Source organism: Rhineura floridana, chromosome 16 (genome assembly GCF_030035675.1).
Source record: "Rhineura floridana isolate rRhiFlo1 chromosome 16, rRhiFlo1.hap2, whole genome shotgun sequence".
NCBI classification, from domain to species: domain Eukaryota; kingdom Metazoa; phylum Chordata; class Lepidosauria; order Squamata; family Rhineuridae; genus Rhineura; species Rhineura floridana.
In genome coordinates this window covers 20,931,428-20,943,181 of record NC_084495.1, presented here as the reverse complement: position 1 = coordinate 20,943,181, position 11,754 = coordinate 20,931,428, and the positions used below count along the sequence as shown (strand labels likewise).

The following is an 11,754-nucleotide window of genomic DNA, read 5'->3' as shown; positions in this document are numbered from 1 at the left end:
CTACCTTATACGAAGTCAGATCGCTGCCCCATTTAGTTCTGCATTGTCTACATTAACTGACACCAGCTCTCCAGGGTTTCAGGCAGGGAACATTCCCAGCCCCCCTCCCCGGACATGGCAGGGATTGAACCTGGGACCTTCTGCATGCAAAGCAGATGCTCTGCCACTGAGCTGCGGCTCTTCCCCAAACACAGATTTCATCATACCACCACCACACATGGAAAAGGCCAGAGTCATTGATCAATGGGAATTGTAGGCTGGTCACTCACTGAACTGCATCTTCTCCTTTCTGTCCATTTACTTTAACAGCACATATTCACCTCCTGCTAATACACCAATGAGAACGGCTCAGCGGTGAATATTTAAATTCTGCAGCCTCTGGCTCATAAATCCAAACTTTATTTCAGTGACCCTTTCCCCTGTGTACACAACAGAAGGCAATAACGTTTAAAATCAAGAACAGGACGTAGAGATACAGTGCGCAGCAGAAGGCTTATTAAACAAAGACACAAGGAAAAGGATTTGGGGGAGGAGTATGCAGGGAGAGAAAGACAATGAGGAAAAGCAAGAAGTTTGTAAAAGGCACTTTGGGAGACCCCAGGGAAAGGGTCTGCACAGAATATAAGCCCAACGAAGTTGGTTACAAAAGAAAGACCCTTTAAATAAAATAGGCTGCCAAGAACATCCCTTCTGAACAAGCCAGCTTCAAGAGCCGTTGCGAAGTTGGTTCTATTGCTACACACGTCAGAAGCTGCGAAATCTTGCTGCTGTGTCCCCTAAGCTCTCAAGTGCAGCAGACCAGTCTGTCTTTTGCCTCCTGTGCTCAGGCTCACAAAAGCCAGCTGGAACAGAGTTACAGTCTTGGCCTGGCCATGGTGGCGCGAAGGAGAAGAGTTCCCTCTGCCCAGGATCCCGGGTACTTGCGCATCTTCTGCCACAGGCTTATCTCCTCACCCATAGAATCCATCCAGTCCACCGCTTGGCCATGGCTCATTCCTGACGAGAAAGGACAGGAGGTAAAAATGCACGCTCAGCTAATTGCGGAGAACAGAAAGCAGCTGAGATCCACCGGCAGCCAGCTAATTGCATTGATCTGGGTATCTGAGATCCCTAGCTAAGTCATGGCGCAGGGATGGGGAATGGGGGCCCTTGGGCTAGAACTCATGGATATATGTGTTCTGCCTCCACCGTCGGAGGCTGTGTCTCTGAATACCCGTTGCCGAAAAGTGGGGATGTGCTAAAATTCTGCCCAATTTGGATTTGGTAACAAATTTTCCATTGATTCGCTTATTCTCAATTGCTGAGAACTGGATTTTAAAGCAGCAAATTTCCACAGCTATTTTTGAAAACATACTTTAAAAAAAAAAATCTGCCTGTAAAACAGTGATTGTAAGTAAGATAATTTGTCGATATTTCCTTTTAAAATATCGATATTAACATCGCTATTTTTTCCTATTTTTTCCAAGAGAAAAAAAAACACAGGTCGGTAAAAGTAGTGGCTAGCGGACACAGAACAAACTTGAATCAATGCCAGCCTGTTAGGTTGATGGAAGGCTTTCAAACTGGCACCAGGCAACTGATCCCATCCCTACTGGGAACTGCTGGGAGGAGAGAGCTCTGTTGTGCATAGGTTCTTCTTGAGCTTTTCACACTGGCCATAGGCATCTGGTTGGCCATGGTGAGAACAGGATGCTAGATGAGATGGGCCGCTGGCCTGATGCCGCAGCTTTCTTCTTATAACTCCCATCATCCCTGATCACTGGCCATCTTGGCCAGGGCTGATGGAAGCTGGAGTCCAGCAACATCTGGAGGGCCAAAGTGTCCCCACTCCTGTCACAGGAGCATAGGAAAAGGGGGTACTTGATCAGAGCGTCTGTCCATCTAGTCTCATTTTGTCAGCTCTGACAGGCAGCAGCTCTCCAGACACTCAAGGCAAGGGACTTTCCTCCTGTCTCCTGCTGCCTGATACATTTTTGCTGGAGGTGCCAGGGATTGTACCAGGGGGCTTCTGAATGCAAAGCAGGTGCTTTGCAAGTTATCTCCCACACACCCCAAAAAAGATACAAGACAGGTGAATCATGCTTGTACAATACTGAAAGCTTTTTTTTTTTTTAAACAGTCATACACTAAAATAGAAATGCATAACACTTTGCCCTGGGATAAGCCATGCACCAAGAATCCACTAGCCCTACATGAGCTACAAAATCTCTAATTACATGTCCAACCCTGGTGTTTGCCTTGAGTGCCCAGCAATGTTCTGTCTTCAGCTGAAACCACTACTACATGTCGCAGCTTCTTCTCCAAATATTGTCAATTCAAGAAACACTCTTTCAAAAGAAGTGGATTTGATATAATAGAGCTGTAATCAAGACCGCTTCTTTATACAGCTATTTCACCCTTTCCTCTTAGTGATCTTCCTGCATTATTCTGATATGGCATCCTACCTTTTCGTTGCCTGTTTTTCAACTTCGTGTCAATATAAAATTTCACATTGTTGAAAGGGGGGAGCAGAAATGAGGCAGGCTGGCGAGAACCTCCATGCCATGAACTGTATTTAAGCCCAGCTGCTGCAGCCCCTTGGGAGGGCAGCAAGACTAACCCTAGTTGTGAAGACTTATTTTCATGCACCTATTTTTTGGCCCATCAATTTTGATTCAGCTCTTGACTTGTTAACATATTAAGCCTATTTTATTTCAGTGTAATGTCAAATGGATCCTATGTTTATTGAACTGTTGATTTTGTCTCATTGGGACTGATGTGTTTTGTAACAAACACATATGTTATCTATTTTGATAATTAAATGTTTCATTGTGAGCAGCTTTGCGCTTCGAGCTTACTATGGAAAAAGTGGCTTATAAACTAAAGCGAAACTGACTGAAGCAGGGAAAGGAGGGCAGAAAAGGCCTTAAAAAGGAGAATTTTAACACTCTGTTGGGCTATAACCTGGGTTCAAATCTCCACTCAGCCACGAAGCTCACTGGGTGATTTTGGCCCAGTCACTGTTCCATATCCTAACCTACCTCACAAGGTTATTGCGAGGATGGGAATGGGAGAACCTGTATGCCACTTTGAGCTCCTTGGATGATATAAATGAAAATGATGATGGAGCAGGAACTTAGGAACATAGGCAGTTGCCTTATACCAGCCTTTCCCAACCAGTGGGCCACCAGATGTTGTTGGACCACAATTCCCATCTTTCTTGACCATTGGCAATGCTGGCTGAGGCTGATGGGAGTTGTGGTCCAACAACATCTGGTAGCCCACTAGTTGGGAAAAGCTGCCTTATACCAAGCCAGATCACTGGTCCATCTAGCTCAGCAATATCTACACTGACGGGCAGCAGCTCTCCAGGGTTTCAGCAGAGGGCATTCCCAGTCCTACCTGGAGGTGCCGGGGATTGCACCTGGGACCTTCTCCATACAAAGCGGATGCTCCACCACTGAGCTACGTCCCTTCCCCTAGAACAGGTGTGGGGAACCTTTGGCCCTCTAAATGTTGCTGAACTACACCTCCCATCAGCCTTAGCAAGCACAACTAATGGTAAGGGCTGAGGGGAGCTGTAGTTCAGCAACTACATTTGGAGGGCTGAAGGTTCCTCACACCTTCCCTAGAAGAACCCCGTTGCTGTGGAGGAGGCAAGGCTGGAATCTGGCCATGGACAGAGCGCCTCTAGCTTAAGTGGAAATTTAACAGTCTGCACTGATTAGCAGGGCCCCGCCTCTGCAATAAGTGGGAGGAGTAATCCATCTAAGGATAATCTCCACCGAGGCAGACAGGTGCACACACCCCAAGCAGATTCCTCACCATTCCCAACTCCAAGCCGGACTCCACCCAAGAAATCGTTGCTAGAAAGGGGCTCCCGGTCCCACACAGTAAGCTCCAGACAGATGTGCGGCAGCTCTTCCACAGGGATGTTGTTGTAGACCAAGGTGTGGTTGTAGTGGGGGTTCAGACTCTTCTTCACAACCGGCGTCTTTCTTTTAGTGGCCTTGCTCCTCAGAGGTAACAAATATCTGTGGACAAAGAGGGGGTTGGTGCTCTCTTACTGAAGAAATCAGGGCTGGTAGAAATTGGTTGGAGAGGTGGAGGAGGAAGAATTCAGAATCTTTAGAAGATTCCTACAAGTTTCTAGCCCCTATGAAGCTGCAGAGAGAGTTATCAGCTGTCAGAAGACACTCTCTGCAAACGCTTACCAACTTTTTCCTGTGGCTAGCAAAAGCAGAATTCAGCAAAATAAGCAGTTTGTGCAGTCTGTGTAAGGTCACAGTGTTCAGCTTCTCTTGTATAGGAATCAGATTTTCCCGCTGCCTCTTTTTAAACACACAAGAGTTTACACAGCCTTACAAACAATTGCTACCCAGAGCCAAGCACACTCGTTTAAAATAAGCATGCAAGATGCCAAGCAAAATACAAGACAATTGTTTTTATGATTTGACACACACATACATGCACATGATCCTTACTGTAGGTAAACAGGAGAACATTAACCGTAACCCCTCAGTCACCAGTTCCCTTTCAACCAATTACCCAGTTTTAAAAGGCTCCCGTTTGCTTACCCCTTGACAAAGCTGTCAGAAGTTCCTCCAGATTTTACTGCTGTCAAGTTCTTGGCTTCTTTGATCCAGACCTGAAGTTCACCTCCTTCTTCCCTTTTCCCTAACAAAGAGACCCTTGTGATGAGCATGAATGGCAGAAGCCCTCCCCCACCCCAAAAAAAGCTTCCTTTAAACAGGGGAGTATGAAAGCCATCTACCAGCCATCCAACACAGAACCTTACAAATCTCTGCTTTTGTTAACAAAAGGTAAGTCAAGTTTCTAAACCTTATGGGGTCGAAAAAGGTTTGGATACAAACAGGCAAATGAGAAAAAATAGAAAGCTGCCATCTAGATGGCTTGTGCTGCAGTCAGACAAAAGCTGCTTAAATTATACTGAATCTTCACCTTTTCTTCCTGTTCCCACATTGGGATGCTTTGCAGGTGGAATGAACTTCAAGGAAACAACCAATTCGCCTTTGTATTGAGGAGAGGCAGCTGAGTCTGCAGTGTTCTAGGACAGAAATGGGCAATGATATATATTACGACAAATATGGGACTTGAATTTCAGGATTGTGCAACCAGCATGATTCCTGCAGGATTTACTGATGCAAGGTGATAATACTGAGCGAGGGGAGGTGTGTCTGTATAAAATATGAGGGATGCTATTATTTTATTAAATTTATATCCAGCCCTTCCCGCCAGTAGGAGGCAAGATCTGTATTTATTATTATCATAAAAATGTATATCTAGCCCTTCCTCTCCAGGGAGCCCAGGGCAGCAAGCACATAAACAATAAAACATTTTTTTAAAATCTAACAATTTTTTTAAATACAGCTACAGACTGGGAAAGATCTTGACTTAAAAGGCATATTGGAACACAGGGGTGGTGTTTCTAAAAAGGTTGCGAAGAAGTATAAAGAAGGTGCAAAAAACAGTATGGGTAGGAGAAGAATGGCTCAGAGTACAGATAATATATTTCTAAAAACCTATACCTCACCGTTCAATGTCAAAATTAGCATTCCCAGGACAGCTTGCAAAGAAAACAATATAATGTACACAAAACATCTAAAAATAGCAATAAAACCAAGCACAAGATAGAACAATCTCCAGGCCAAACAAAAAGCTTGCAGCAGCTTCAAAGAATTAGAATATTCAGAACGTGAACTATGAACAAGATTGAAACCTGTGCAAACAGGAAGGGTCTTCACCTGGTACCCAAATTCTAGCAAAACAGGTACCAGGTTTGTGATTTAAACCCAACAGCAGGCTAACGCAAAGGTAATAGCAGAAAGCAAGAAACTCGAGAGTCAGCTTTAATAAGGGCTCCCTAGAGCATCTAGCAACCTCTTTAAGGTGAAGTTACTTTACAAGGGGGGGAGGTCAGCCGAAGCAAGCCAAGGTGTAGGACGGACCTTGCCATGCAAAGGTAGACTCTCTTCCAACTGGCTCTTGAAGTTCCAGGAGTCCATCGGGACCTCCGCCTCTCCCAAGAAAGTGTTCCGGCCAAAGCGATCGTGATGCCAGACAGAGAACTGTACGGTCCTGGTGAGCAGGAGAGACTGGTCGATCTCATACTGGAAGGCAGAAAGAAAAGCATTTAGCAAGGGTACCTTCGACAGCATAAGACAACCAGAAGGGAGACAAAGTAATTCAGGGTTTTTGTGACAAACTTACCACAATTAACTATGTGCAAGCCCAGTACTGCAGCAGTTAGGTAATTGTTACGCTATACACTTAATGGTCAGGGGGGTGTCCCTTCTTAGATAATGTGTATTATCTGTGATACGCGCTTACTTCAATTTGTGGCATGCCAGCCCTTCCTGTTCATTCTGCCAAGTGGGGCCCTAGCACTGCCCCGAAGTCCTGCCCACTATGCAGATACCACTGTATAGACAATGGATGGGGAATCCCTGGCCCACGCAGCTCCTTCCTATAAAAGATGATCAAAGGAGAGGGGAAAGTGTCTCAGCAGACTTGGGTTCCTTGCAAGTATGTAAAAGGCAGTCCGTGCCTTTTGCAACTGCAAGCATGCAATTTTGCGGATGCAATTGCATTTTGAACTTTGAGGCTTTAAATCGCTGTAATACCAGGCTAGTACTGCAGCTGCGCACTGATATTATTTGCATTCTTCTCCCAGGATTACTTTTTCCTTTTGCAGAGTTAGGAAAAACCAATGGTGCTGAAGAGCTTCTCCTTCCTTTTTTTTTTTACACAAACTTAAAAAAACATTTACACAAACTCTATGGAGAAAACGGAAAGTGAAAGTTGATGGAGTTTCTAAGAATTAAATGTACGCCTTTATTTCTATGGGAAACAGCTGCGTCCATACATGTGTGCATATATATGATTGAGACTGAGTGTGAGCCTGTCCCTACTCACCACCGGCATGCAGACCTTGAGAGCTTTCCACTGGGGTAAATGTGGCACTCAGCCTAAAAAAAGGTTCCCTTCCCCTAATGTAGACCTTCACCACCTGTTGTAACATATGCCACTAAATCAGAACCTTTTTCAGCCTTACAGTTCATCCAGGTACTTTGGGCGACACACACCGCCAGCATAACTAATAAACAATATTACTGCTGCCACCCAAAGCGCACACCCCAACAATGCACAAGTCATGTTCCATCTGTTGCAGGGCAACACTGGCTTTATAACTTTAGCTTTATAGGACCATAAGAGGAGCTCTGCTGAATCAGGCCAATGGACTGCCTTCAAGTCCATCCCGACTTATGGCAACCCTATGAATAGGGTGTTCATGGTAAGCAGTATTCAGAGGGGGTTTCCCATTGCCTCCCTCTGAGGCTAGTCCTCCCCAGCTGGCTAGGGGGTTGCTCAGCTTGCCACAGCTGCACAAGCCAGCCACTTCCTTGCCCACAACTGCCAGCTCCTTGGGACTATGCAGCTTGCCCACGGCTGCACAGGTGGCAGGGCACGGAACCCTTGAGGCACTCACTGTGGGGGTGATCTTTAGCTGGCCCTTGACACCCAGGAGACACAAGCAGGGATTTGAACTCACAGACTCTGGACTCCCAGCCAGGCTCTCCTCCCTCCTATGCTATACCAGCTGTTGAATCAGGCCAAAGCCCCATCTAGTACAGCATCCTGTTCTCAAAGTGGCCAACCAGATGCTGACGGGAAGCCCACAAGCAGGACATGAGCGCACAATAGCACTTTCCTGCTAGTGATTCCCAGAAGCTGGAATTCAGAGGAATTCTACCTTCGACAGTGGAGGAAGAATGTAGCCATCATGGCTAGGTTCTGTTCATTTTACTTCACAAGCACCAACGCTAGGCAGCTCATAGTGTTTGAAACAAAAGCTTTCTCAGGATGCTTGATTTTGCAAAGGAGTGCCAATTTCATACTTCTGCAACACCTCTGCAGACGGACGGTACATGAGTGAGCCTGGCTATCTCCTGCCCACAATCCCCACCTTGAGCAGCTCGTTGTACAAGGGACTGACGGTGTTCCGTTTGATGGTGGTTTTGCGCTTCCCCTGGCGGGATTTGTCCGGGAGAAGGTATGTCTTCACGTACCTGCAGGAGACAAAATGAGCAGATTCACTTCGCACCCAAGGTAAGTCCCTGCCCTTCTGCGGCCACCAGCAGGAACACATACACCATTTGCACCATCTCTTTTTAATGGTGACGCAACCAGTGAAGTCGGCAGGTCACCCTAGGACAAAGGGGTCATGCAGTTGCATCAGTATCCTTGGAGTCTGGATGTCTCCGCACAGCAGGTTCTTCCCAGCCACTTGCAGATTCCATCCCCACCACTACCACACGCACGAAACATTTTTAGACCATTCACGTTGATGTGCAAACCGATGCTTCAACGACAGGTGGCTCAGCTGTAACCCTCCACAAGTTTACACCAGTGAAGTGGGCTAGATCTGGCAAAAGCTTAAATCCGTGCAGGCTCAGCCATGAAATTCACTGGGTGACCTTCTCTCAGCGTAATCAGGGGTCACCGTGAAAATGTGGGAGAGGGAGAAGAGGAAGAAGTGATCTATACACACTGCCCTTGCAGAAAAGGCAGAATACAAATGTAATAAATGCATAGATGCAAAACAATCTATTTTTACGTATGGCACCTTTATCCAAAAATGGATTTCAGGGTTGTGGGCCTGTTGTTTAGGAAGCACAACAATTAGTTTCGTCTCAACACATAGACTGAACCAGCCCACATTTAATCATGCGAAAATGGTGCTGAAATAAAATATTTGTTCATTCATTCAAAGTATTTTTATACCAGCTTTCATGGACAGAACAGCCCTTTCAAAGCAGCTCACTATTAAAAAAAACCATTAAACAACCAATTAAAAAGATACAAATTTCACACCACTACATAAAAACAATTCATTCCAATAGCAGCATGGGTTAAAATTTCAACTTGAGAGCATGAGCCAGCATTATTTATCAATTAGAAGTCAATGTCAACAACTACGTCTTCAGAAGCTATTTAAAAACAGTCAACGAAGGAGCCAGACACACCTCACAGGAGAGCTTTCCATAATGATGGAGCCATCACTGAAAAGATCCTGTCTCTTCTGTCTGCCAACCACATGGATCTTACATGCAACCTTAGGGGCTAAGAGGCTCATATAGGTGCACACTATCACCCAAATAACTTGGATACAAATTATTTAGGGATTTAAAGGTAAAGACCCAACACTTTGAATGGGGCCCAGAAGCATACCAACAAACAACACAGCTAGTACAGAATTGGTGTCATATGTGCTCTGATTGTTTTCCCCCCAAAGAGCAACCAGGAAGCTGTATTCTGTAGTCTGGAAGAATCCTCAAATTGTACACATGGTTCTTGAGGGGGAACAGATCTCCCTGCAACACTGCTCATATCCCTCCATCCAGAGTGTTACGTTATGTGTTGTGCAAAACAACCATACTCTCTCTACCCTTTGGCCAGTACACATAAGCACACATAACATGCTCAATTTCAGGCATCCCGTCACAAACATGGTGTGCAGAAACCATACTTAGAACCAAGCCCAACTCATGGCTTGAGCTTCCAAATTAATCTGGAAAACCCATAGCTTACACAGTGGTGGCTGGTGTCATCAGGATTGATGGGGTGGAAAGCAGGCAGCCCAACAGGAGGTGGAGCCAGAGGCAATGACAGGCAGAGCCAATTAATGGTCGATAGGCCCCTCTCTTCCTCCTGGCTGAGTTCTACAGTGACAGCAGTGGGACTAACAGCCCTGGACTGGTTGTAAATTAGAAGTCAAGCAGGTGGCGACTGGCTGAGGGCAGGCTGAGGTTGGTAGGGCAGTGTCCCACTTGCCCCAATGGACCATCCTCCACTGGGCTTATAGCTACTCACCTGCTTTTGCTCTCTGCCTCTTCGGCTCTCCTGTCTCCAGGAGGCACAGAAATGAATGTCATAATTAAATTACTGAACTTCCTGAAGCTTCCTTAGCTGCCGTTCGGGGCCGTGTCCGACCTGAACCACTGACACTGCACGGTCCAAAACCAAACCTCTCTTTCCCGCCCTAGCAGCTAGGCCTAACCTTCCACCTCCCTGTAAGCAGCTGAGGTCCCAATCCCCTCCTCCAGCGCAACACCCTGCCCGATGCGCACTCACGGGTTGGAACGCTTCTTGGCCTCATCGGCATAGGCCAGTTGGCGACACTCCTTGATGTGGATGAAGAGGGTCTGCAGCTTCTGCTCATAGCTCAAGGAGAAGGCAATTTCTCCCGTAACACAGACATTGCCAAAGTCACCTGCTTCGCTGTAAATGCTGACCATGCTCCCCAAAGTGCTCTGAGAAAAGAAAGGAAGCATCCATCACAATTGACTGTGGCTTTTGCCTTCCCTGCCAAATTTACACCTGCATTGCCATGTAATTCTGCATTTAGACCAGCTGTTATAACCAACGCGGGAAGGTTTTAAACCAAAACGTCCAACCTGCATTTCCATTCCTAGAGGAGGAGCCGTGTTTAGTCTGTTGCAAAAGAAACACAGACAGAAAGACAGGGTCCTGGGGCACCTTATAGATTAAACAAATGTGTACATCATAAACTTTCTAACAGGTGAAAACCATGAAAAGTTTATGCCATAATGTGAGAACATAATATTAGAACGTAAGAGCCCTGCTGGATCAGGGCAATATCCTATCTAGTCCAGTATCCTGTTCTCACAGTGGCCAACCAGATGCCTACGGGAAGCCCACAAGCAGATACAAGCACAAGAGAATTCACTGTTTTTACAACTGGGTAAAAAAAAAATTGTTATGCCTTTAAGGTTTCCCACGACTGTTGTTTTTGGGTCCATTCCAGTCATTCAAATCCACCTCTATTTTTTCTACGCTGCATGGAGAGGGAGAATAATTGTTTTCTCTGACAGCAGTGGAGCTAAAGCTGTCCCCCACCCTCCGCAGATGGCAGTCTTAATCCAGCTGTGTTGAGGAGGAAGAACCACAGCTTAGTGGTTGAGCATCTGATTTGCATGTAGAAGGTCTCAGTTCAATTCCCGGCATCTCCACGTCGGGCTGGGGAAAGATCCCTGTCTGAAACCCTGGAAAGCTGCTGCCAGTCAGTGTAGGCAATACTAAGCTAGATGGACCAGAGGTCTGGGTCTGACTGAGTATAAGGCCATTTTCTATGTTCCTACGATGTAGTCAGCTGATCTACTGACCTATGATGCTTCATGGATGTAAGATTTTATTGTTGATTTATGCAGTTCACCACGCATGGTCTGTTTTTTCTTAGTATTGGCAGGACAGACATTTTTGCAAACAAAATAAATATCCTGTACTCCACCTACAGAAGCAGATAGGAATGCACAAGGAGGAACTTCATTTTCTCTAAGGCAGATATGGGGGAACTGCGGCCTTCCAGATGTTGTTGGGATTAAACTCCCATCATCCCTGATCAATGGCCATGCTGACTGAGGCAGATGGGGTCCCGCAACATCTGAAGGGCCACAGGCTCCCCTTCCCTGCTCTAAGGAGTCCTAGGCAACAGACATTGGGACCAGGACCCACCGAGGATGTGCCACTGCGCATGCTGCCCCGGGCTGCCCTTCTCCGGTGAATCTCTACCAGGTTGTCTATGTCCTCCTCTTCCTCCTCATCCTAAGAAAAAACACAAAGAAAGTCGGCTTTCATCTAAATAGCTTCAGCACATCTTACCAAAAGGAAAGCTGATGGTTCAATCTGCTGCCCCGGACAATTTTTTTTAAAAAAATTACCAGCAAATCACTG

General features: G+C 46.1%; 1 protein-coding gene across 3 annotated transcripts in view; it reads right to left on the bottom strand.

The window, feature by feature from the left end:
• Positions 1-383: 383 nt before the first annotated feature.
• Positions 384-11,754, bottom strand: part of SYTL4 (synaptotagmin like 4) — a 33,492-nt gene continuing 22,121 nt past the window's right edge. For all 3 annotated transcript variants that reach the window (XM_061598353.1, XM_061598355.1, XM_061598354.1), the window contains exons 10-17: positions 11,536-11,625; positions 10,135-10,313; positions 7,967-8,069; positions 5,949-6,110; positions 4,942-5,047; positions 4,557-4,656; positions 3,805-4,013; positions 384-996 (exon numbers count right to left, since the gene is read on the bottom strand). In XM_061598353.1, coding sequence (XP_061454337.1) covers positions 854-996; positions 3,805-4,013; positions 4,557-4,656; positions 4,942-5,047; positions 5,949-6,110; positions 7,967-8,069; positions 10,135-10,313; positions 11,536-11,625 — 1,092 coding nt within the window. In that variant the 3' untranslated portion in view covers positions 384-853. The remainder of the gene's footprint in view (positions 997-3,804; positions 4,014-4,556; positions 4,657-4,941; positions 5,048-5,948; positions 6,111-7,966; positions 8,070-10,134; positions 10,314-11,535; positions 11,626-11,754) is intronic.